The sequence below is a fragment of the Siniperca chuatsi genome, linkage group LG2 (assembly GCF_020085105.1).
Source record: "Siniperca chuatsi isolate FFG_IHB_CAS linkage group LG2, ASM2008510v1, whole genome shotgun sequence".
In the NCBI taxonomy this organism is placed as follows: domain Eukaryota; kingdom Metazoa; phylum Chordata; class Actinopteri; order Centrarchiformes; family Sinipercidae; genus Siniperca; species Siniperca chuatsi.
In genome coordinates, this window is record NC_058043.1 from 8858001 (window position 1) to 8885948 (window position 27948).

At 39.9% G+C, this 27948-nt stretch overlaps 2 protein-coding genes across 6 annotated transcripts in view; both read right to left on the bottom strand.

The window, feature by feature from the left end:
* The window catches only part of LOC122863594 (membrane-associated guanylate kinase, WW and PDZ domain-containing protein 3), a 121542-nt gene extending 114065 nt beyond the window's left edge, over positions 1-7477 (bottom strand). The window contains exon 1 of one of the 5 annotated variants that reach the window (XM_044170210.1): positions 6324-7462. In XM_044170210.1, coding sequence (XP_044026145.1) covers positions 6324-6630 — 307 coding nt within the window. In that variant the 5' untranslated portion in view covers positions 6631-7462. Of the gene's footprint in view, positions 1-6323 lie in introns of all 5 variants that reach the window. The other 4 variants (XM_044170219.1, XM_044170238.1, XM_044170228.1 and 1 more) reach the window with 4 other exon arrangements.
* A 1851-nt stretch (positions 7478-9328) lies between these two features.
* On the bottom strand, positions 9329-27772 carry lrig2 (leucine-rich repeats and immunoglobulin-like domains 2). Its single transcript, XM_044212040.1, has 18 exons — positions 26924-27772; positions 25943-26017; positions 25358-25492; positions 24876-25019; positions 24560-24703; positions 24261-24404; positions 23866-24009; positions 20057-20137; positions 19814-19885; positions 19541-19609; positions 18067-18230; positions 17312-17623; positions 16642-16923; positions 15790-16230; positions 15461-15613; positions 14414-14554; positions 13439-13708; positions 9329-12544 (listed from the first exon to the last, which is right to left on the bottom strand). Exons 1-18 carry the CDS (start codon positions 27109-27111, stop codon positions 12312-12314), a joined length of 3192 nt encoding a protein of 1063 aa, XP_044067975.1. The 5' UTR covers positions 27112-27772; the 3' UTR covers positions 9329-12311.
* Between the last annotated feature and the right edge of the window lie 176 nt (positions 27773-27948).

Here is a 27948-nt window from a genome sequence, read left to right on the forward strand (position 1 = left end):
GAGAGTGTGCTGGGGACTGGGAGTCATGCTATGCTTTTTGAATGTAGCCTACCGCTTTACTCACTATCACCGGCTATCATACACACACACACACACACACACACACACACACACACAGTGGAGTATCCGGCTCTAGTATAGATCAATTATTGAGGACCTGGAGTAGGGTTGGGAGCAACTTTATGCTTGTTTGTTTTGTAGTCGCATTACGCCTCCTCCCACCGCCTCCCCCATCCTCTGCCCCCACAAACACACTGCAAGGCATGAGAGATTGGGCTCTCAACTAGGATGCTATGGGATGTTGGCAGCTCTGCTTTGCAGTAGTGTTAACAAGTAATTAATCCTGATATTGAGTCTAAATATCTTACTTTGCCAAAAGTAAGAGTTGTTTCTGATGCAGATCAACATATTTGATGAATTTTAATCAATTTAATTGACTCCTTCACTTTTGTTATGTTGGAAACCCCTCCATACACACCAAAATCTCATCAATTTTTTCACCCTATCTGTCCACCAAATTTCCTGGTAATCCATATATTTTTAAATAGTCAGCAGTCAAGGTTCAAGGTACATTTGTTTGTCATTCTAAAACACAAGGCTGCACAATGAAATTAACATTGTAGCGCCCCTCATGCTACACACACAGAACATATATACAAATATTTTAAATTAGAATAAAAATATATAGGTACTTATATGCATATATACAGACAGGTCTTTTTTTCCCAGAAAAAAAAAAAATATGATTCTGCGTCTCAGTTTTAATTTAAATTATGTGGACATTTGGACACTTTGCACAGTGTACTTTTAGGTGTGTGTGTGTGTGTGTGTGTGTGTGTGTGTGTGTGTGTGTGTGTGTGTGTGTGTGTGTGTGTGTGTGTGTGTGTGTATGTGGTAAGACAGCAGCACTCCACTACAAGTCTGACAGTTTCCTCGGGCACATACGGAAGATACCTGTTGAGAGTCACAGAGGACAAACAAGCTGTATATCAACAAAATGCTTTATAGTATGATATAGCAAAAGGCCAAACAGATACAGAAAGCATGGAGTGGTTACAAAAAAATTAAAAAAGGACGGAAAAAAGACGTATCCTCCTTTCCACCTATTAGAGTTTGAAGGCCTCACACTTTTCTACACAAAAAATATATGTAATCAAAATGCATCATAGTCATCACTAAAATGACAGAATTCAATGGAAAATCAAAATCACTGTCACAGCAATATATCTTTCTTATTCAAAGTGAACAGGGGAGGAAGTGGGAAGAGGAGTGGGGAGAAAGACAGCAATGAAAGTTAGTAAGAAATTAATGAAGCAAGGCTAGAAGGTTGAGAATAGCGAGGGAACAACAGTCCTGCTAATTGTCATACTCTGGTGCAGTGGCAACAGTCTTGCATCTGTAGTTTTACAGTCTTGCTCAAGTGTCCCTGTGCAGCACAAACAAACCCACACTGGCTGATGAGCGTGGTGACATGCCACTGGTCTGGTGGTGTTAACAAAACAGGAGGGCTTTGCTGATGTGCTTCTCATCACAAAGACTGGTAGGGGTCAGGTATCATGACTATCAAATCACCAGCACCTGCTTGGAGTAAGCTGTAAAGTGTTGGTTCCCAACCTTTTTTGTTTGATGCACCCCTAGAGCTCTATCAGATGAGCTCAAGTACCCCTTCATCAACACCAAGAGTGAGGTTCCAAATGTGTTCTTTTGAATGGAATTCAGAATGTTATTTAATATATTACTTAATATATAAAAGTGGATATTGCGACAATATTCATTCATATCCAGACTGAAATATCTTGACAACTATTCAATGGATTGTCAGGAAATTTAATACAGATATTAATAGTCCACAGATGACGTATCCTTATGACTTTGGTGTTCCCCTGACTTTTCCTTTCACTTACACTGTGAAATATCCTCAAGAAGTGTGTGTGTGCATTATATATATATATATATAATCATCACTGCTTGAAAAGCACCATATCAACAGTCAATTGATCCATCAGTTGATGGAGACCGTTTGATGAACTTGCTTGATTTAACTAATCCATCAGCATCAATCAGTCTACTTTTACTGTTGTCAGAGTTAAGTTGTCATTGTGTGGAAGTGAAGTTGTAAGTGGAAAATCTATGCTTTATTGCCATACAATGATAACTATGGCAACAATAAAATCAGGCCACTGTGATGGATTACCTAAATGACAGTTTCTGCTCAGTGATTTTCATATTGTAGTGAAATTAAATGAAAACAGTAGAGGCCTAGAAGGTAGGAAAAACACATTGTGAAATCTAAAACACTGGTCAGCAGTAATATAGAGTTTACATATTTGCAGTTATTGGGCTCAAATATGCAAAAACACCAGTATGTTCCTTTAAGCTCTTCCACATAGGAGCACATCAGAGCTGTGGTGTTTCAATAAATACAGCAGCAGAAGAATGGCTGATGTAATATTCTGCTTATATTTCATTAAGTGTCTAGTAGAGGTTTGCCAAGTTTCATCTTTATATTCTGTGTTACCAACATTTTAAATTATTAATGAGGCACATGAGAATTCACTCCCACCTAAAGTTTGTGTGTAAAATAATAATTTTATCTATGTGTCTATTTGTTCATTCAGCCTTTATCTAGCCAGTTGGCACCAATGAGATTAAGAATGTTTTTTCTAAGGGATGCCTGGCCTAGAAAGCAGTTGTAGACAACATACAGTAACATGCATACTAGGCAACAGTGCAATTAAAATCACAAAGAGGTGCAAAAGTAGCTACATAAGCACTAAATAGTCAATAATCCAATAGCAGCAGGATCAGTGCCCAAGCCTAAACAGATCTTAGCAAAACAAAACATAGCAGACGTCTTATTGAATCTGCATAAAGAACACTTATAATCACTTTAAACTCACTAAGAAGGAGCTCATTCAGCCTTAAATTACTTTGTTATGAGTTCCGTGCCAAAGGAGCGGTGTACGTGATGGCTCTCCTGCTCCATGCAGCTGATTGTCAGAAACATCTCTAAGGCGAGAACAGATGTCTCTAGTTTTTGACCAGGCTCTCTGGGCCACTGTATTCCCACTCTCACTCTCAATCCCCATTTTTTCCAGCCAACTGCAAATCTCTTTGCAGTGACAAAACATCGCCTGTCAAGAGGATGATTCCATTGAGAGACTCTTCCTGATATGAGAGGTGGATTAATGTGATTAACTCACACTTACTATTGCCATTTGATACAGGGGCTTGGGGGCTCATGTCACTCTGTATTCTTCTCTATTGGCATGATCAGCAGGTAATGGAAAATATACTGCTGTGTGAGCAGACGGAGGTAACTTAAAATGTAATCTAGAGTAGGCAGCAAATTGTTATCAATAACAGAATCCACTGCTGCTTTAAAACAAACTCAATTATGCAATTTGCCTTCAAAATTCAAAAGATAATTTTGAACAAAATTAGCCTGACACTCAGTAGCTTACAGAAACAGATGGATTATGCCATTCTGCAGACTTAACGTGTTTTCATTATCACACCAACAACTATCAACCATTAAAATCAATGAAGATCTTCCAAACAAAACGCTGTTATTCCCACACCCCAAAGGTTTTTGAGTATTTTAATTAATTAACATTCCGTTTAAACATACTTGCAATCTGGTGACTGCTGTTAGATTTCATGACTATATTAAATATCATAAAACCCATTCCAACTGTCTGACAGAGACACAGAGAGCTGTAGAAGCAGGGTGCATCAGTTTTAAAGAGAGGGCTTGTATACATTCACACGGCTAATATTAATCATCTAAGGAAGAAAGAGAGCTTTTTGCACTGGCTCCATCTTGTACTGCACTGAAAGATTATTCATTTGATGTCAGAGTCATCATCCATTCAGCTGCATATAAATGGCTACAGGTTGTATGTATGTTTTGACTGCACAGTGATTGACGCTGCAAACATATAGGAGGCACAGCAGAAACTAGCTGAGCAGTGGAAAAGGAATTCTGGGATGTCATTCATAAGTCTTTTCATCAGGCATCTTTTCCGTTTCTTAGCTGGGGGTACTGGCAGAAATAGATTCCTGTACCGAGCACAGAGTTTTTGATAGAGACATCTCCCAGCTTAATAAAAGATATCAGGGAAATGGGAACATCCACCTCACGATATATCGTGAAATCTTGGCGTAGGCTTAGTGTGAACTCCTTCATTTCAAAGCAGTAAAAGGGAATGTATGTGAGAACGTATGCATGTGCGAGAAGACTCTTGGCAGTCCCTAGAGAACATATGATGCACCAGAAGCAGCATTAGAAAAGTAAGTGAAGTGCTATGTGCAACTCTTTCAGCTCACATTCCTTTCGATCAATGGCTGAGATAGATAATAGCCTCCATAGAGACTTGGATCTTGCATTCTGTCTGTCTCTATCCTCGCTTCAAATCCCCATTTCTGCTTTTGCATCTCTGCACACTCTATCTCTTCCCTCCTAGCTCCACCCCAGCTGGCAACAGCAGAACGGGAAGCCCACCAGCTCCAGAGGGCAAGGCAGGCAGAGCACAAGAGGATCTTGGGAAGAGCATGGGGGAATATCTGGTAGCCCCACAGAGCCTGTCCGTGGTTGCTGGCCGCCATCATGTCATCGCAGCTTCCTGGGGTTCCTGGTAACAGCTAATCCTCTAGGCCCACTGACTCCATCAGAGTGGAGAAAATCCACTCGCTTACTCAATTATGCAAGAGGTGTGAATTAAACATGAGGCTACCACGCAGGAATGTATACACACAGCGCAGACGTGCACACATGCACAATACGTAATCATACAATATAACAACCTCATCTGTATGCTGATGCCAGGGGGGGCTTTGTGAGGTCTTTTTTTCCCCCCAAACAGAACATCAATGAGCTGATCCACGCTGGTTGTAACCTAACATATGATTGAAAAGTAATATCGACATCTAGGGCAGACTGGTAAGGATGACAGTGAAGAAATAGGTGGTGAGGAATTTTGCCATCTTTGCCACCTATTACTTCCCTGTGAGCTTTAAAGAGCAAAAAAAAAAGCCTTGTGTGGGAGTTAAGCCTGGAGCCAAAGGCAGAGCAGATTTTCTCCCCATCTCCCTTTATGTCTCTCTCCTCATGCTTCTCTCTCTTTCTCTCTCTCGTTCCTCCATGCCCTTTATTAATCATCCTTGGTTAGTGGGGCAGAGAGCATGGTGTTAGGAGCTCTGGGGAGTTTAGAGCCATGAAATACACACACACCTTCATGTGTACGCACACTAAAAGGCATTGGACTCATAAATCTAAGCAAACATTTTTCCATTTATCTCTTGTTTGCTTATAAAAGATATTAAAAATCAATAAAATACTAATTAAAAAATGCAGGAAAACTCCTAGAAATGACTACACACACATTAACACAGACACACAACATAAGTACGTATGTGCACACATACAGCTGATCTTCAGGGATCCTGGCCTGAGGTCCCAGGACTCAGCTGCTGCTGCTGCTGTAACCTTTTGAACAGTCTCATTTGTTGTTTAGACATTCCAGCTCCAGCCAGTAAAGCCACATCCCTTATCCATAAACACACAACTATAACTACAGTACCAGTAAAATCCTTTACCTGAGGACCTCAGCTTGGGTCAGAACCACAACAATACAAGTTATTAGACCTCATTATCAGAGTGTTTGGATGTTGCAGCCAGCATCCTTGGACAGCTGGATGTGGAACAATGGTACAACGGGATACAACACAGCTAACCACTCCGGCTTCTGTGGCCAATGGGTTGCAGAGTAGCCTGAATAATGGAGGATGTGATTAGGCCTTATTTCTATGCATGTAAGTGTACTTAGCTTAGAAGGCTCCAACTGGGCTACATGCCATTTTTACCATTATCACTATTCGATCTCCCTGAGAAAGTGGTGAGAGAACTGGCCAATTAGATGTTATGAGACAGTAGGAGGTAGACAGTAGAAGTCTAGGATAACCTTTGGGAAGTGTACAGGGATGTAGTGGTGGGTAGACAGATAAACTCACTTTATTCACCTTTTCATTTTATTGTGCAATGGTTTAGTCAACTTTAGCTGACATGTATACATCCATATACCACAGAAAGACATATAAACTATTGTTAGTTACATGAGGGAGTCTGTAAGGATAAATCTAGACATTCATGTTATTTGAATATTTATTTGAGGATGTTTGTCTTGAGATGATCACACACTGTTTCTGTTAATCCCTGCATTACTGGGTGTGTATAATCATGAGGGTTGCTGTGTTTAGTGGATGCCACATATCAGATCAGCTCAGGTGACAACAGCGGTGAGAACAGAAAGCAGGGGACGCACCTGGTTTGACCGTCTTCAAGCGAATCGGCTCCCGAAAGTGGCGTATGACAGCCAGGGTGTCACGGTTTGTAAGTCCACTGACGGGCGTCCCGTTCACCTCCAGCAAAACGTCCCCGTAGTAGGGCAGCTTCCCGACGTGACACACCAGCACGTCCAGCTTCATCTGGCCCAGGTGGGGGAACTGTCCCAGCTCTGCTCCCCCCAAGACCTCCACCACGGAACCAAAGTCCCCCAGGTTCCCCCATGACACCGCGCACTCCACCACTTTACTGGACCAGTGTTTTTTCTTCTTCAGTGTTCTGGACATAGTTACCCCCTTTTCGAACAACTAACGATCTAACTGGTTATAGTCGCCTCGGTTTGCTGTTGTTAAATGAACGCGAAGTGACGCGGCCTAATAAACCCTCCTGAATTATTCTCCCGACCTGCTGGGGATTTCATCTTCCTGACATTTAGGAGGCTGTTTTTCACCCGTGAATCTGCCGCTGAGGTCTGTCGACCCACGGGTTTATGCTTCGGTGTGCGCACACTTGCCTGGCTTGCAATAATTCCAAGCGTTCCTTGTGCGTAAAACAGGAGAGTTGATAGCGGCAAGATGGTTAAAAAGGGAACAATTCAGGTTTTATGCTCTCCATCGCTACTCTGGAACCATATCCGCTTCGCTCTGCTTCGTCTCTTGTGGATCCTCCCGACGCCAAGTAGTCAAAACAAATGTAAACAGAAAGTATTTTACTCGGCGGTAGATTGTGGAGTGTCTGCCGCTGAAATCTAATGCGTCAACGAGAAATCCCTCATACCTGTGGGCAGGCTGAAAATAGACGGGCGGCAGCGATCACCGGTATGCGGTTAATGCAGCTGAGATCCAGCCCATGTTGATTGAGCTGAGAGACATCTGCGAGCGTATGTCTGCTACAGGTTTGAACACACCTGGCACCGCCAAGAGAGATGTTGCCAAGCTCCGAAACGCCCCTTTTACGCTCAGCGGCAGCAGTGTTTTCCAGACGCTCATGCTGGCTCCATCCTCCGGTGTGTTGTGGTACTAAATGAAAAAGACATACTGTATGAGTCCAGTAATGCTCGCCGTGTTGTCATTTTAGTCCCTGTCTAAAATAGTATAACGGCAGTGTTGATCTGCATGTTTTAACATTTACGCTACGGGACTTAAATATTAGGTAGAAAAAGTGTAACATAAGATTAACTAAAAATACACAGAGCATGTAATGCTAATATCAAGCGTGCAAAACAAATTAAACCTAATTAAGACTCTTAATTTGCATAGAGTGAGGTAAGTACTCTTGGGGAGGACATTCCTGTTGAAGTGTCTCCACAGCGCCACCTACTGACACAATCAGAGACATCCAAACAATTTACTGCTCTAGTTCATCCTCCCGGAGGTCTCTGATATGCACTTGCATACCTACATACTGTACCATCACGCTTGACTGCATGCAACTGCAGTTATCCATGCATGACCTAGGCTATAGGGCGATGCTTGAATTGATTTAATCGTTAATTATCGATTATCTACAGCTTTGTTTTCCAATTGTTTATACAGAGTTTGTTTTCTTACTATTTTTTTATTTATTTTTTTTTACCATTTGTTAGTTGCTTTCTGGAGCTAGGCACAAACGTGTGACAAATAAACGTGATTTGATTTGAGAATGTTTGCAGTAGCCATAGTACTGTGTTCATGCATAAATTCTCATCATTTAAGTAGGTCTAGAGCTTCAAATCTGACCTTTTACTCAGGGGGAAACTGTACTCCCGCCTACATGTACAGCCTACACATTTCATGGCCTGAGCACAGGTTTTGCATAAACTCATACATTTACATTTTACATTGTTTATGAGATGTAACAGCTCCTTTAAATGCTGGTTTCATGTCAAATGTTAATGGTGCTTAATGAAAAATTCAAGATGATGCAACACTGAAGAGGTGTTTAAGTGTAGCTTTAGAAGTTAATTAAACTCCGTAAATGTCACTTCATCACTGGAGATTACTAGTCGTGTTTCACAGCATGTTATAAATGATGCACAGTTTGCTTTGCCAAAACCTCTCCAATGCAGCATGATGGATTTTGACAATTTGGGCTTGTTGACTCACAGGACAGTCATATGTCAGCGTCATGTAGTCGAGTTAATTAACTTTATAACTGGAAGCAGGGAACACACCTTCTGTAGTATTTATGAAGCAGCAGTAGTTTCTGTTCTCTGGGTGTGATGCATTAGAAGTCTGCATTTAAATACAGAGTTGCCACCCTGGACATTGTGCTGAATAATTCATCGCCTTGTAGAGGATGATTAACAATGCTATCGTGTATTTGATGGTGACCAGGGATCCAAACAAACGGCAGACTTTAAAAGACTGAAACACTGTCAGATTCACCTCGTATCCAATGTTTCTGGGATTCTACTGGATTTATGTAGGAGGGACTTTAAAAAATTAGGTCTTTTTCTTAACGTCAAGCTTGATGGACTAAGTTTTTTTTAAGGCTGGCTTTATGTTGGCTTGACATGACTAAATCCAGATTATAGATGGCTTGGCCTTTTAAACCATTCCATGGTGCCCAGAAGTAATGTTGTGGTTAAGACCCCTGCCTCTGGAATTACATGTAACCTAAATCAAATCCTGCAAGAACATTTTCTCTCATTTTTCTTCTTTCTAAGCCATTCTACTTTAAGACACACAAATCACAGAAAACTGAAACAATGACTTGATTAATCATTGACAGAAAACTACTTTGATAAACAATCTGACATTTTTGTCATTTTACAAGCAAAAAAGCCAAACATTTGCTTGTTTCAGCTTCAACAATGTGAGCATTTCCTGCCTTTCTCTGTTATATATCATCGCAAATTCACTATCTTTGGGTTTTGGACAAAAACTTTGAAAAGGTCACCTTGGACACCTTGGAATTGTGATTGTGATCAAGAAAATAATCAACAGCTTAATCGATAATGAAAATAATCCTGTGTTCAGGCAGACATTCATGATCCAAACCCAATGGTCAGAATTCATGTTTAATGTTTGAGTAATGGCTACATAACAAAAAGGTTCTTTAGACATGCTTTACAGAATGTACAGGCAAACAAGGTCCAAAAATACTAATGAAAACAAAATGCAAATTTTCGACAATACAAAAAAAAAGCAGCATTGGATATTGCCAGAGCAGTTACTGCTAAACTTTGGTATAAAGTCATAAAGGACGTTCAGAGAATAAAACAATACAAATGCACATTATGTTTACGCTATGTTGGCAGAAAACATGGAACAATGACATACATACAGACACATAGCTCCATTAGGATAACTTATCACTGCAAGGTTTCATTTAAATTTCTCAAATTGCTCAAAAGGGGCACGAAATTTACCTTAGCCAAATCAGAAAACATCAAGAAGCAACAAAAATCTGTGTGTGTGTCAAAAAAAAAAAAAAAAAAAAAAAAAAAATCAGGAAAGCTTGTTTTAGTCTTAGCTTGGAAAATAATATCAGTTGATAATCAACTTTCTGGCAATGCCAAGTTCAGAGGAAAAGGCTTGGAATGTGCTGATCCGGCAATAAAAGGCAAGGGTGATTAACAAAATATGAAAACAAGTTAGAACCAAAAGAGGGCAAGATTGACATGCAATTCATATCTGCACGTACCGCTGAGGAGGTGGAGGTGAACAGATACCATTTGCAGCTTAACAAATACATGTAGTCAATGGAGTACATGTATTTGAGTAGTTATTGACAAAAAGTAACAATCATTTGTATGGCCATATTACACTTTGTGACATTACATAAAAAAATGTAGCATCAAGCTACACCAGCACACATTATTACTGTAGATGAACTTTTAAGCATTATTGATTTTTAGTGTCTGAACTCAGTACCCTCGAACACTCAGTGTACCACTACAAAAGAGGGAGAAAAGGAACATGACAAATCCTTTTCTTGATCAAAAATAAAAGAGCAAAATGTAGCATTGCTGATGATCAAGATAACGGAAAGTACAATAATAAAAATAAACTTTCAAATATGTTGTCAGACATATCCATGATATACACTCAGTTGCCAGTTTATTATTAGGTACACCTAGCTAAAACTAATGCAGTCTAATATCACAGTTCTGTAATACATCCTACCTTCACGAAGAAACACCTGTCAGTATAACACAATATAATCCAACAACACCACCACAAACTACAGCCTCCAAAATGATCATACAGTTGAATCAAAACCGCTCTAAAAACAGTTTCAACAAAAACTGAACATTATAACCTTCACTAAAAGGTAGGATTTACTGAAGGACTGTGGTTTTAGACTGGATTAGTTTTAGCTGGGTGTACCTAATAAACTGGCAGCTGAGTGCAATTTGTTAAATATATTGAGCAAATATAAGCTTCTGAGAGTCACAAACAAAGCCAAAGCCAATTACATCTGAGCAAATCTTAAGTGCAATAATCAAGAGGATTTTTAAGGACAACTCATGACATCTAACCTGATGAAACAAGACCACATTCTTTTACATGAGGCATTTTCATTTTCAAATCCTCAAAGCAATTTAATAGCTAACATTTGGAAACAATACAGTTTGCTGAAGCTGGCAGCTGTTCGATAACTGTATTTCGGTTATGTGGAAAATAACACCCACTTCTTGTTACCTGAACCAACATGAAAAAAAACTTAAAGGATAACGCTGGGACAATAAAGGCTTAAAATGAATAAGCTTAAAATTACTGCAGCTTATGTCTCAAACATCTCTGCAAATGGACTAGTAGGACATGGAATTTAATAGATTACTAGCCTTATATACAAATACATACATGTATAAAATAACACAATACATTCTCATTTTTCACAGTCCCAAGTGAAAACCTAGACATAATCAATATCTACGGAAGGATCATGAACTTTGAGATAAAACTGATGATAAATCCTCACAATGTAAAATGGCATGCACACTGCATAATAAAGTTTACCACCATTAAATTAAGTGCCTGTAAGATATGACACAAGGGAAAACAAATCAGTGCATACTGTATATATAAAAACCATAATGTCACCTGATCGAGGTTACTGAGAATGCTTGTTAAAAAGGCCATCCAATTAGAAAATAGCCAGCAAAACCATGATTGTCACATGTGCAAAACAATTGTACGCTTTCTCTCCAAATTGTTTATCATTACGAAGACATAAAATGAAGGAATTAACATGGTGTTTGACATAGGACAAAAACAAGATCAGATAAAGATGATATAGGATATATTCATATATATTCATAATATACACCACAGTTTGGTGTCACTGTCTCTGGGATTTGCATAACATTATACCAGATAGCATAGTTTTGAGTCAGTCGGGATGGCTATGGGAATGTGGGACCTATGTTTTCAATGTTCTTTCCTATATTAACAACCACAAACTGCTGGTCAGGGAACTACAATTGTCCCCTGTTTAAACCCCCCTTTTCCCCACTTGGGAATAGGTGGTTTGTAATTTCTACCAAAGTCATGTAGGCTGCTCCAACAGGTGTCTGTACCAGGAATGATGAGACAAAACTGCCAGTGTGACGTACACTGACACTAAATTTCAGCCCCACAGCAGCAGGGACAGAGGAGAGAGCTTGTAAAGACTCTACCATGTCTTGGCGTTCTCTCATGGCAGCATCCAACATGGCTCTTTAAAAGCATACATTCATAGCTTTCTCTAAAAAGAGAACAAAGAAGAGTGGAGGATGTGGGAGTAAGGGGTCCTGCAGAGGTGGAGGTGCCAAGGAGGAGGTCACTACTTTAATCAATGGTCCATTTCTCCAGTCTGACACAGCAGTCTTTCCACAGTGGAGAACATTAGCATGTCCTCTTGAGTGAAAGGGGAATGTAAACATACATACAAGAGAGCATCTTTGGCAGAATTTGAGGAGTCTCTTTGGAGGTAGTGGGTGAAGGGAGGGGGGGTGCAGCAACAAGGAGTCAGAGGCAGAATGTAGGCAGAGTGTAAAGACCTATGTTGGAGCAGGATGCTCCTGAGGGTTAGTCCTATTAGAGGCACTTCTATGGTCCTGTGTGCATTGCCTGGGAAAACAGTCCACATCTGCTTCACTCTGTTCCTGTGCCCCGTCGGCAGTGGAGGTCAGAGGAGGTGTCCTGTGTACAGTCACTGGGTGCTGGGATGTGCCTAGTTGGCGTTTTGATGACGGATCTTCCCCTTCTCCCCAGAAGGACCTGCTAAGAGAATCTGCAAAGACAGACAAAGACACAATACTCAGATGCCAGCACATTATCTCACACTGAGTCCCAACCACATACTTTTATAGCAATCACTTATTTATTGTTGCCAATTATCTGGTTCCGCCTTCTCAAATGAGAAAATTTGCTGCTTTTCACTGTTTTATATCCTTGTAACCTTCAGATTTTAGAGTGTTGGTTGGACAAAACAAGTAATTTGAACTTGTTCCTTTGCACTATCAGAACTCGTGACTGGCATTTTTCAGTGTTTAACATTTTAAAGAATAAACCATTAATCAGAAAATAATTGGAAGATTAATTGGCAGTGAAAATAATCATTAATTGCAGCCATATACTTGATTTTTAATAAACCACATTTAAGCAGCTAGTTTTTAGTTTGTTTACATGACGTTAGCCAAGCTGACTTACTTTTCTCATCCTATCTCAACAGAGAATATAATGTTAGCTGTAGCCCGCAAGTACTCTGATCACCTCGACAACCTTCATAACAAGCCTCTATGTACAGTATCTAAATAGATCATATCTGGAAGATCAATATCTCTAATAAATACAATCTTATGGGTTTACCAGTTCACTGGGAAATCTCTCATCTGTAAAATACTGGCTTCAGTAAATGAATGACCTCAGTGTTTATGTTGTATTTCAAGGCAAGTTAAGAGTAAACTTGCTTGAGCAGCTGCAAGATTTATAACAGCCACAAAAAGAAGAGGAATGTTTTCAGAATCCTACAGGGTTTTTTCCCTTTTTCAGTAGCTGCAGGATGGTGAAAATTCAACATTTTACCCAAAAGCAAATCAGCAGGTAGGACATGATAGTTTGCATCTCAAGGATGGTGTCAACTGCACTGAAAGGTACAATTGGAATTTCTGTTTCCAAGTCTCACCATTAGCGTAGTGCTCCGGGGGAGTGTGGCTGCTCAACCTTTTGTCGTGTGAGGTGAGAAAGATGGAGGAGTCCTGGTTGCTAATGAGGCTCCCCAGTGCAGTGTCCTCATGCTGGGCATGCTCACTGAAGCTCTCCTTCAGGCCGGGGGGAGTCTTGTCCAGCGGGTCATCCTCCCCCAGATAGTTGTACGGGCAGTACTCCCGTGTGCGAGAGTAGATGTTGGCGTTGTCGTAGCAGTCAGAGCAGATGACCAGCGGACCTGCTCCACCTGGCAGGAAAGAATAAGCATCTTGTGTGTAAAAGTGTTACTTTCCATACGTTGGTTGTTTGTTTTTCAAGCCTGTTGCAGACCTTGGGTTAATTTGGAGATTGTGTGCGGTGCATGCTGACAATGGCTGGGAAAATTCTCACAACTACCACCATATATTTATTATATGTGAAACAATTATATATTATAATTTTTGTTATGTTGTTTATTAAGTGTTCCCTCCTCTTTTAAATATATTTCAACATTTAATCTGTTGTTTAAATTGTCTGCTCTTTTACTTTTTTGTTTTGTAAAAGCACTCTGAGTTGTTTTTTATGTATGAGAGTTGCTATATAAATAAAGCTTATTATTATCATCAGATGTGTTGAACATTTTTTGTGGGTACATTATGTGTCCATCATCATATGCATTTATGCTGGTACTGCTGCAACTGTTACTACCATCCTGACCTAATTATTTAGAGTAGTATGCATTTTCTCTTATCTAATTTGCTCAAATAAAATAAATGAAAATATATACACATATATATGAAAAGACCTTCAACCTTATTACACCTTAATGTGAATACATATTAACTAAGTTGAAAAGGCATAGATATAGTAGATTCAAAATGAAATCGGAAAAATCACATGACCATAAAAAATGTAATCTTTTGAAATAAATCTTAGAAACCCTAATAACCGCTTGTGTATAGATGACACTAACCTGTGGGGAGTCCAGCCAGTCCCTCACGGGGGTCTCCAGGGTGGAAGCTACTACGGCCAGTGAACAGAGAGCCAACCCTGCAATGCAGCATGCCATTCCCCTCAGTTTCCACCTCGCTGCCCGTGTCTCCATAACACACACCTGGGACATACATGATAATCAGTCAGTGTCTCATTTCAGCAAGGATCTGATCCGAAACACAAAAGCAGAAACAAGAACCTAATGGGCAGGTGAGTGTCCAAAAAGCTTTGAATCCTTAAAAGCACATACGAGAAGCTGTATTTTATTTAAAGACATTCATTTAAAGAAATATGATGTTATTCATGTCAGAAGTGAATCGTATGGACGGCATGAAAGGCGGTAGTGTATCATTGTGCGTTTGATTTTTTGTGGTCATAATGCTGACCAATAACTCAACTCATTAGATAAAAAACTCTCAAGAATATGATGTGGAAATATGATCTATAAATCAGCAGATATAAGTCAGTCAGTCTCTATCGGACATTACTTTATGACTAATCAAAGGTAAATTAATAAATCATTGGCTACCACAGGAACACCATCAGTACCTATTGTTAAATTATTGGAATATTAAAATGCCCTATATCCAATTTATGCATTATACTGAAAGCTAACTGCTAACAAGACAAGAAAAGGCACAGTATACATCTTTATATAAATATTAAAAGGGATATTACAGGAAGTGTTGATTGAGTTCCACCTGCAGGAGGCACCAATGTTGTTTTCTGCTGATGTAAAGTGTGTGCAGTGACAATAGCAGAGATTACCTTATATGTGCAGTTCATAGACGATTACTGAAAGAATTTTGCGTGCTTATGTCATGCAAGAAAACCATACTTGTTATATCAAGATCATGACATGATTATCTTGTCATCATGATAAACCAAAGCTTGTTATACAGATATCACAAAATGATTATTCCTGAAAAACTTGAAAAATAACATCATCCATGACACTGAGACAAATGATTTGTGTTACAGAGTCAAACATGGTGGAATTTACCAAATCTAAATGAAGATTACTCACCATCCGTGCCCTTATGGATGTATCCATTGGAGAGAGGAGGCATGAGCTGCTGGTGGCTGCCAGCCTCAGAGTTACTGTAGCCTTCCTGAGGCTCTGACAAAGTACCCTGAGAGGACAGGTAGCTGGGGATGTCTGCTGGCAAATTCATCTCATCTGGAACAGACAGGGATATTTTGTTACACGCTATCGAGTTTTGTGAGTCCTCACAATAAAGTGCAGTCCCCATAGAAATATTTCATGGTTTCCAAACAGCCATCCCTATTGGGGGAAGCTTCAAAGAAGGCACATTTATTTTATAATCAGAGATAGCGTGTGTCTAAACTGCTGACCTGTGTTGGTGATACTGTAGTCCTCACTCTTCCTGCGCATGTGATAGATGACAATGACCCAGACCAGCGAGGTTCCAACTACACAACACACCACCACAATCACCACGATGCCCACGGTGGTCCAGCCATCCTGGTCGTATCCTGTGCCAGTATCACAGTTGGGTGATGGCGAGACACTCAGGTAGATGTGGCCACGTTCTGTTCCCAGAGTATTAGACATGATGCAGGTGTACTTCCCAGCATCAGCAGGACCAGCATCAACTATGATCAGGAGCTGGTTGGCTGCAGCAAAGAAGTGGCGCTCGGTGAGTACCAGAGGCCCGTCATCTTTGGTCCAGTTGAGACGAGGGGCCGGGCTGCCTCCAGCTATACACTGAAGGACGGCAGTCTCACCACGGGCCACTGCTCTGTCTTCCAGCGGCCGCATGAAGGATGGAGTTTCTGGAAGAGAAGAGGATTCATTGATCTTTGATTTAATAAGGATTATCCCAGTAGCATTTGTGTCAAACTGTGCAGATGGATGTGTATGAGGTCAAGTTTGTTATTTTTAAAATGGCAATTTTTTAGTATTAGTGTTTAAGCCTCGATCACAGACTTTAACCAAGATATTGATTATATGCCAGTGCATAGCTTAAATCAAATCTCAAAAGCACAGTTATCAAGAAAAGTAATCTAACAGTTGAGTCATTGCATTTACATCATCAAAAATTGCCAAGGAACAAATACAAAAACAAGGGTGTGCGCTGAGTGACAGACATAAATGAGCAGCCAATTTGAGCAGAGTGACTCAACTGAAATGACCCAGTAGTAAAACATCAGTAATATGCTCTGCTGATCAGGTGGATGACTCACCCAGGACGGTGAGAGTAGCGTTTGCAGACAGGCTGCCAGCTGCATTTTGAGCCGTGCAGCTGTACACTCCCATGTCTTCTGTCTTCACGTTAGCAATGAAGAAGATGTCATCATCTGGCATCACATGCATCCTGCGCTCTCGGGCAGCAGGGAAGTCAGTGCCTCCATCCTTCTGCCAAGCAATCTGGGGTGATGGATGGCCTTCAGCAGCACACTCCAGCCTGGCCATAGTACCGGTTCGGATAGTCAGATCCATGGGAGTCTTAAGAAAGGATGGCAGCTCTAAAAGATAGAGGACAGAAAGTCAAGGGTGGGACAGAGACGTAGAGACATCTTTATCAGATCGGAATCAAACAGCAGTTGCAAATAAATGTTAGGGTTCTACTGTCTTAAATGTTTTGGCAGTTACTACATTGTCCACTGAGTAAGGACACAATCTGACTAAAAAACAAACAAACAAAAAAAAAAAAAAAAAACAATAAAAATATAAGAAACATTTCTCTCAGACATAAAATGATATGAGCCGTACCAGAACTCAGTGTATAGTATATTGGCAAGACCAGCGCCTTACAACTTAAAGAAAATAAAAGACTGCAGAGCAAGAGAAACATATATGAGCCCCACTGTCAATCATCAATCACATTCTTTGACAAAGGGCAAACATCCTCACCATTGACAGTGAGCTTGGCCCTGTTGGAGTAATTGGAACCAAAGTGATTGGAGACCACACACTGGTAGCGCCCCTCATCAGTGAAGTTGACATTGAGGAGATGAAGCACAGTAGTGTAGATCAGCTCTCCCTCCTGGTACCGGGCGTAGTTTTGCACTTCTGCATCATACAGCACCTCCCCATCCTTCCGCCAGGCTGTGGTCATTGGCGAATCACTGCTGCTGGATGCAACACAGCTCAGAGTCACATTGTTCCCCCGCAGGGCCACAGACGTCTCTGGGTGAGTTGTGATCTGAGGTTTGGGGAAATCATCTGTGGAGAAGCGGGGACAGAAAGTGTGAAACTCAGCAAACTCAAGTTAGAAAATCCATATTTTTACAGCAGACCTCTTAACTGAAATGTAACATTAGTTGGTGTACATTAAGTATGCCAATACAGGAAGGGCAACATAGTGGTAAGCTTGGTCAGCTCAACAGTGTTTCCAAAACTGTTGTCTCATATGTTTTGTGCAACTGTCAAGTTTTTGACCTGTGAACAAAACTTCCAGAGTGAAATAACATACTATTATGAAATATATATTGAAATAATCCAATATACATTTCCGTTATTTCAAAACATCCTGAAATTAAAACTCAATGCCCTTTCCTAGCTTATACCAACAGACATTTTCCACTGTGCTCACTGAAGAGTACCTATATTGGATCAGACTAGGAACAGTATTTAAAAAAAATAAATAAATAGAGAATGGGACTGACCACAAACAAACTCTTCCGGGCTGATGGACAGGACATTGCGATCAAGAAGGCTGGCAGGATGAGCACAGATAGCGGAGACCGACTGCTGGAACTGGCTGTCTGTCAGCCAAGGCCCCAGCCACTGCATATGGCAGTCACACAGCAGGTTGCTCGTGTTCAGGACACTGAGAACAGAAAGGTAATGAAGGGAGAGTGAGATAAGTCATTGTAAAATTTGTTGCAATCATCAAACTACTGTAGAGACAAAAGGATGAGATGAACCCACTGAACAAATGAATATAAATTTGTGATGTCCAGGATTTGTTTGTGAACATTTCAGAAAGTGATTTATGAGTTACCCTTTTAGAAAAGCAAACTTGCATTTACTTGCTTGAGATGAAAGTTCAATTTACCTGAATAATTTAAAGAGGGCTGTTATCTATCCTGACAACATAACAACATTACAACATGACAACGTAAGTCCAGTGCTGCTTGAGTAACTGAGTAACAGTGAGCATGCATGCAAGCAAGAGTAGCTGCATTTTATTATACCAAGTATCATGAAAACAGAGCTCTGGTGGCTCTGTAACAATGTGACAATTCTTGCTAAAATAGCCTTATTCCTCTGAATCCCGAAGGTAAGTAGTATTGATAAACCTAACTGAGAATTTTTGTAGCAGTTCCGATACATAAAAAATATAACCACACTAGACAACTAAAAACACAACACAGACAACAGATAATGATACATAGCCATATAAAACCATAGTGAATGATCAGGGTTCTCATTTTCAAACCAATCAGCAGGAGACGTCAAAAAGTCAACCAACCATGAACCGAATAACAGGTGTGAAAGCAACCTTTAAATGATCTTAATCAAGACAGGAAAATTGATTAATTGCCTCAAGAACCATGTTTTAATACACTTTATCCTAAAATAAATATTAATTACAAGGGTGTTGCTATTATGTTCCTCTAGATATGTTATCAGGCAAAGAAACTTTATCCACATGCCAAGCAAATAGTGCTATATTCTATATAAGCAGCAGACTAATTAATAGCAGGATATGACTACTGTCATGACACATATTCTGAGTTTGACAGCTGCTGGGGCATTTCATTAGCCACTGCTTGAGAGACACTCCTAAGATGGGCTGATCAAAACCTCAAAAAGTCAAGAGACTTAACATTTCCACTGTCTTTCCTCACAGGCAGGAGAGACAGCTGTCCTAACGAAGCAGATGATGATGCTGCAACTCAAAAGCTGAATCAGAAATCTCTGCTCGTCCAACTGAGCTAAAGCTCAAAAAGTAAAGTTACAGTAGCCAATTTAAAATGCTAATCGTATCCTTTACTTGCAGTGTCACTTAATCACAACTCCTTTTTAATGAAAGCAATAATGATAAATCAGCTGAAGAAGCAATATTAACACAGGGGAAAGCTGGCTTCCAAATGTGCTTATGAGAGCTGTAAGATTCATTTTGTGTCTACTCACAACACTTTGAGCTTCATATGGGACAACGCCTCAGGGTGTATCGACATGATGCCATTCTTGCTGAGGTCCCTGCAGAGGGGACAGAAATATGGATTAGACACACCTACGATGTGATTTGATCAAAATGGCATCCCATTTCACAAGCATAAGACAAAAGCACAGTAGTAATAAAAGCATTCTTCTATCTTTAAACATTTAACAATAACAACAGATCCTTCTGAGACACAAGTATAACTGTGTGGAGAGACAGGAGTGTGCAGTGGCTTTACTCACAGGTGCTCCAGCTCCTCCAGGCCCTCAAACGCTTTCTTAGTGATTGATTTGATTGTGTTGCGCTGTAGGATTCTGAAAAATAAAAATATTTCATAAGATGTTCAGTAAAATGGTTGCCCGCTCTCATTAAGGCTAAATTAAGACCTTTCACCAGCCTTTCAATGCAAGTTAGAATAAACTTCAGGAACAATTTCACAGCAAAATAAATAATGATGTGCGTGTGTACAATCTGAGTGTCCTCACAGTGTTTTCAGCTTCTTCATTCCATCAAACACACCAATGGAATCTTCAATGGCCCAGGAGATTTCATTATTGCGGATATCTCTGAAAAACAAAGAGTCACATTTTAGATAATAAAACACTCTACATAGACTAAAGATGTCATGACTCCTCCTGCAAAAGGTTGTTATTTTTTTTTATTTTTATTTTTTTTTAAAAGACCACAGAGTCAGTGGAAGTGACTCTTAGTTAGGACATAACAATCTGAGACACCATACTTCCACAGCATGTCACAGTTTGCTAACCCTGCTGTTCTGATGAGGGGAAATTAATTGGCTCTGTTTAGCACTGGGACAGTTCATGGATCCACTGGAAACCCACAGAGGCTTTGTGTTTACAGGATAGGTCGTGGGCTCTAATATTTCTCTTTCCTCATGCCTGGCCACCTCTGAAAGAACTTTGGCACTCTCCAATTCCCCTCTCCCATGAAAGCTCCCACTCTTGTTGCAGGTCAGTGACTTAAGCGGAACACTGTGTGGCAAATAATCAGTTCACAACTTGCTCTCTTCTCATCACTTCTTACCTCAAAGATATATGATGAAGAAGACATACTTGTTCAATTAGACTGATATTCTTAGCCTTAGCAACACAGTATTTTCAAAGCTTTTGTGGTGGTGTTAATATGGTTCAGAACTGTCACCTAATATATGAAAGCACACAAATTTTGTGAATGGAAAGGGGTAAAAGCATCAGACTTATACCACATGTGAACCATGTAATGTATTTTGTGCCACTGATATAGGGTCAGTGTTTCCCATACATAGACTTTACTTGGGCCGCATTTCTATCCGTCCGAGAGAACAACGCCATCCGCAATCGATTAACTAGTGGACAATCTCCCCTTGCTCCACCTTCTACACACACAGAGAGAGAGAGAGAGAGAGAGGGAGAGAGCTGCTGTGTTATTTGTTGTTATGCTCAGTAGTCACTGAAATGTTAAGCATATCTTGATATTATTTTGTCCCTGCTTGATGAAATATTAAAAAGCAAACAAACTCAAATCCCAGACCAGAAGGAGTCTTGCTCTACCCCACACTAACAAAATATTCTACCAACCTTTATCTCTTGGCCTCTGGCTCAGTTACAGTGTGGAGACCAGTCTACTCTCTTCTATACAGTACATGGTTCACATGGATGACATGGACTCAGCACTAACAGTATATTGCCTCTCAGAATTTTCCATTTAGAAATGTGTGATTTCACACGCATTTGCACATGGTAATAAAATTCCCAATGCTTTAAAAATTCAAGTGGAACACCTATGTGTGCTTGCTTCTCCTATGAGTGAGCAGAACTGTCACAGCAGGGCTCAACAATAAGGATTGCCTGGGGCAATGAAAAATGCCATGTCGAGCTACTAAATCTAGAAACCACCAATCCGGCACTCGCGAGACAATGGCGGAGGGTAAAGACAAAGTGAACTCACAGTTAACGAGTCCATCTCTGGGGAGAAGGAGGGAGATTGTCATACCATTTTCGATATGCAAGAATGTTTGTTGCTATGCACCGATGACACACTGTGTCCATGTTCAGATTAATTTACTTAAATAAAGATTAAACATGACAATTAACTTTAGTCTTTGTTGTTGTTTGATAAGAGTGCGCCAATCAGGATTTTTAGGGCTGGTCACCGATCGCTGGAAGCAGTATCGATACCAATACTAATCACGGGGTCTATTTGAAGCCTTCTATTTACTGTGTAGCATTATTTATTTATTTAACTATTCTTAACATTGCATATTAAGTATTAAAACTAAGAGATGAGAAAGTATCATAAATTGACAGCTGTTTATTTATTGGCAAGCAACATGCAACATATTCCACTGTCACTCTAGAGACACAACTTAAACCATATAGCCTATGCTTGGTTACTGGGAGCATCTTAGAGCTTAAAGACCAAACCTCTTTTTTCAGCCTAAAACAAATGTCCGTGCATGAGCGGCGTGCATTTGCATCTAAAAGCTACAAACCACACATTTGAAGACAGCGAGGTGAAGATTCTAAGTAGAGAGAAGAGTTGGTTTGAACGGGGTGTCAAGGTAGCCATTTTTGTGAAAAAAGAGAACCCCTCTTTGAACAGAAATGGTGGTCTGAGATTCAATCTGCCCAAAGTCTATCACAGTGTATTAACACCTTGGTCACGCCAATCACATGCTAATCAGGTACTTAACAGTGATGAGGTAGTTGCAGCCAGAAAACAATAGGCCTGATTACGGATTACTGGGCCATCTTGGAAACAATTAGGTCAGTTTCAGGTGAAACTAGCTATTAACAGATACTCAGGTAGATTCCTTCCTGAGGGCAGGGCTTATGTAACACAGAGTAGCTTAAATTTCTAGTTCCCGTCCCATTTTTTCACAATTGAGAATGACTTCCGGATGGGAGCCGAAACGTCTTGATTCTGAAAACAGTGTCCAGATGACTACGACTGAAACCTTTTCTACCTCAGATCAAACTGTCAAACAAGGCAGTGCTTATCAAATATGAATAAAGATTATGTTACTGCATTGCCTATTTCCTGCATCAGATGTTTTCAGAAAAACGTTTTAGTGTACTGTTTAACGGTAATTTGAGAAAGTTTGTGACCAGGCCACCATTGTTTTCCTACTTCAAGCACTATGTAACGTCACACAATTCGTTGCTCTGATTGGTTGTAGGTCTATACAATTGCGCCCCCTCCCAGCGCTGCACATGATGATACTTCATTCACGTTCTAGAAGCATTTTTTGAATTTCCAGGGTAGAGACACTTCAGCCAGAACTTTGGGGTTTAGACCGTGATTCCCAGAGAATGGCGAGGGGGTGGGCATTTCTATTTCTAGTAGGTTATTTCTTATTTCACCATTTTAATTCTACTTAATTCTCTACCTGATTTAAGTATTTACTCACAAACTACTTTAATGTGCTCACCTTACTTTTCACTTCAGTTCTCTTTTACACACACACACACACACGCACCGGCTTGCCCCTCCCTGCCTCTTTCTGTTTCTCTCATAAAGCAGTGTTTTATAAAAACACAATTCACATCTTAGATTTTTTTCACCCTGCGATTCCGTTTTTAAAGCAGCAGGTGAGCCGCGTGTGGAGGAGGCTTGTTGTTAACGAGGTTGCCTGTCAAAACAATTGAAATCAATAGGCTCTTCTAAACGGACTTTACCGAGACCGCCGAACAAACTATTTTGAATGAATATCGGCAGATTCCGATCAGTGGCCGATCAATCTGAGCACCGTTATTATTTCATAACTGCTAATAAATAAAATAATCTGTATATGGGCAAGTAAAAATTTACTTCGGGCAAGTAGATTTCTGACCCACTTTCCCAACCGGGCAAGTGAAAAAAACATTACTGTTTCAACTCATTTGAAATCAGCATGATGCCCACAATGAATGGCAAGACAGAGGACACAAAACCAAGAGAACAGGATTCTATGGAAATTACACATTGAGTGGCTGGATCTAAGACTAAACAGATGACTAATGACAAGCAGGATTAGAATGCAATAAAGACTACATTAGAGGATGCAAACTTAAAATACTGGCAATTTCTGCTGTTATTTATGTAAACTACTTAGGATTACTCGGGAAATGTATTCAAAACAGGACAAGAACTACACACAAAGTGAAACAAACTGACCTACTGTAGTCAGCAGCCTTTATGAGAATGCACAGAGCCAAGAACAAGTCAGGACTTGGTTATATTTCGCATACTAAGCTTAATTAGACTTGTTAGATCAAATAGGTGTTATTTTAGAATGATTAGACAGACAACTTACAGGGTACGCAGACTTGCCAGGCCACTGAACACTCCCTCTCCCAAATGGCTGATGGCATTTTCTCCCAGGTTCAGGCTCTCCAGGAGACCTAATCCTACAAAAGCTGTCTCTTCAAGTCTAGTCAGATGATTGAAGGACAAGTCCCTGCACAAAACAACCGCAAATATGCTAAAGATCAGTTTAAACAATTTTCACATTAACAGCAGTCTTGTATGTTAACTCCACTGTTAAAAATGTATCCAGTACATGCACAGTCAATACAGCACTGAATCAGCTCCAGACACCCAACAGTACAGCAAGGTAACAGTAACTCCTCTGAGCACACAGAATGATTTTCAAAGCCTGGGGCTGTTGAAAGAAAGTCGGGACTTCATCTATGAAGCAAACACACTCACAGTTCCTCCAGCTTTTGGCAAAACTCCCAGGCGTCTGGTCGGATGATGCCGACAGTATTCTGGTTGACCCGCAGGACACGCAACATGCGCAGGCCATACAGCCAACCTTTGTTAACCTCGGTTAGGTTGTTGTGTTCCAGCTCTCTGAGACATAGATGGGAAAAACAAAATGGCATTAACAAAAACAACTGTCATTACATGAACTGATTTGTCTGAATTGACAAATCTGCAAAAGCGATAATGACTAACAACATGACCATACACAAAATTTTACAACAGATGCACAAGTTTGTCCTCACAGTTCTTCAATGTTGTTAAGCCCAAAAAAGGCTCCATCCATGAGCTTAGTGATGCCGTTCCTCTGCATCTTCAGTGACCTCAGTGAGTCCATCCCTTTGAATGTCAGGCTGTCCACTATCTTGATCTTGTTACGCTTCATTTCCCTACAATGAGAGTAAGCTTAAGTTTTCTTCGACCAAGTGCGTTTATACAAAAAAAACGGGGAAAAAAAGGAGAAAGAATTAAAATGCACAGATTTGTCTACCAACTATCAACAGCTCAATTTTTGACTAATGATTTTAGTTTTGCACCAAAAACCCATCATACAATACTTACAGGAACTGAAGCTGTGGAAGTTTGAAGACTTTGGATGGCAGCACAGCTAATCTGTTCCTGTTCAGCTTCAGCACCAGCAGGGAGCTGGAGATGTTTTCAAAGCAGCCAGGCTCAAGGATGCTGATCTTGTTATTACTCAAATTCCTATGAAGATAAAAGAGCAGAAACATTAGAGCCAAAACCAAAAAGGAGAATAATGTTTGCTCTACAGTTACACCTATTGTATATATAAATATCCAAAAAAGGAGGCACCACAAAGCCAGTTGTCTACAACAAGATGCTTTCTACATGACTATTCTCTGACTTGAAAAGCGTATCTGAAATATATTGCACTGTATTGTAGTCTTGGCAGATATCTCTACTTTATTTTATTTTCAACCTGTTTTGTCAGGTTATTCTTGTAGATAATTTACTTTCTTACCTTCCTTAATGAAAAAAAAACGGTTAGATAAAGATGATTGAAATAAGCAGTGCTTGCTTACAGATATTTCAGCTGCATGGACGGGAAGGATCCAACTTTGAGCTCGGAGATGGAGTTGGATGTCAGGTCCAGTGTCTCCAAGGAAACGTATGGCTGCAGCTGAAGCATCAACAGCTCTGAGATCCGATTGTGGACTCTGAATCATATAAAACATTATCAGGAATTTATTTTCATAATGAAACTGATTACTAAGACAAACTATGTCTATGATATACTCAAATCATATCAAAATGAGGAATGACTTATCTGTTGCTCTGCACCATGTGGGTCACAAAAGACAATGGTACCTTACCAATGTTATGGTATCAGTATACAACACATGTTTAACAACAATGAGTGATTTTTGTCTAAGGTAAAAACATGTAAAGAAAACACATCACACCAAATAACAATGTGATGTCATTGATTCACAAACTGAAAACAGTTGATTTATTTTTTAAAATCTGAATTTGAAGTAATTAGAACGGATAACAGTAAAGACAGAGAATGTCTGTCTTTAACATAAATGGAGGCATAGCTTTACATGAAGAAATACATGGCCAGTGACAGGAGAGGCAAGAAAACCTGAAGGAGATTCTACACTTACAATGACAACGAGGTGATATTTGAGGAAACATCTCCAAGAAAGGGAAGAACAGTCAGCTCATTGTGATTCATGGTGCTGAAATGAAATTCAATACAACATTAGTATCATATTATAAAGCCTGCTGAAAAAAATTTGCTGATGAATAACTGAAATGCGCATATTAAATCATCAAAATCAACCTTCTTTGTATTAGTCAGATACTTTATTATACTACTCCTTCCCAAACGCACTAAAAATTGAGGAATTTACTCAGATCCACGAAAGCTTGATACTTCCATTCAGTTGCCAGTTTATTAGGTACACCTAGCTAAAACTAATATACTTCAATACAACAGCCCAGCAACAAATGCTACCATCATGATGGTTATAATGTTCAATTTTGTCGAAACTGGGCATGATTAATTTAATGTCATTTTGGAGGCTGTATTCTTGGTGCTGTTGAACTGAAGGTGTTTCTACTATTTTGTATTATATTAATAAAAAGGTAGACTCAATATTGAAAAGAATGCAATATTAATCAAATGCACCACAAATTACAACCTCCAAAGTGACCATTAACGTGAGTCAACACTTCTCTAAGGCAGTTTCAACAAAAACTGAACTGCTGTTGTATTAGACTGCATTGGTTATAGCTAGGTGTACCTAATAAACTGGCAACTGAGTGTAAATTCTGTTCACATCTAGCTTTATTAATGAGTTTAGATGTGATGATCATTCTTTTCATTTTTTCTAGTGTTGTCTTCGTGATTAAAATAAGAAAAATATGCAATTAGGCATAGTCCATGTCCTAAAACAAACCAAATCACAGAGGAACTTTTCTGGGTAAAATCTTATCTAAGTGAGGTCAAGTGGATAAAATGTATCAAAGTGGGATTTCTTGCTATGTTATGGTGCACCCCTTGGTTTAGCGACAAATCAGTGCTGTGGATTCAGTACAGGACTAACTTCAACACATTTGCATCTAACCAGTTGTGTACTTACACTTGAGTTATCCCATCTGGTGTGTCCATGGGAGCCGTCGACAGCCGTTTCCTGTTGCAGTCCAGAATATGGACCTCATCTTGTCCCTTTGAACACGAACAAGGAGCAGGACAAGACCCAAGAGCCCAGGCACTCAAACTCAACAGCATGAAGACAAGGGCCGAAGGAATGGGCCAACCTTCCGCCATTTTAAGTGACTTCCTACTGAAGGCTACGTAGCTACGTGGCTAACTCGCTAAACTGGCACGTTAACAGTTACAAAATCACCATCAAATTGTTCCTGCAATTTGATATCAGTCAAACGACCACATACTCCAGGTGTATAGTGCCCTGATTCCAGGGGGAACTGTAAAACGCAGTTTTTTTCCAATTTGCGTGAGCCATCCCAGTAGAGATATTATCCCCTTCTTCCCAGTGCATCGAATTCCTTCCGCTCCTCTCGGTGTGGCTAATGCTAGCTCACTGCCGAGCTGATTTAGTCCCACAAATACACCAATGTTAACCAGACGACATCGGTTTAACTCTACACTTGGAAGGCTTTTGATTATATTGAACCACAAGAAATATTATCCTTGCTTAATTCGACTGTTTACGATGAACTAACAATAATTTTCTCCATCTTTCTATCCCGAAAGAACAACAAAGCGCCTTGAGTTGATGACATAGGATATCTTACATCCCGCCCCTTTCCAGCATGTTTACAGTTATTCTATTGGTCCGTGCTTAAGCTTGTCAAACATTTGCACCGATTTGATTGGATGTCAGTCCAATATGTTTTTGTGGTATAGTCTAACTGTACACAGCAAAAAGTTTTTCTGAACTGCTGTTGTATGAATTAGTGTTTCACATCCTTGCGGATATTGGTGGCTTTATGTTTTATGAGAGTTTCAAACATACATTTTAAATTGTATTATGTAGTCTGTATAGGCATGTCATTTTACATACCAAACGCATAAAGCCCCTTTGAAATCCAGAGTCGTACATAAGTGAGTAATTGTAAGGATGGCAGCACTTTGTAATAATAA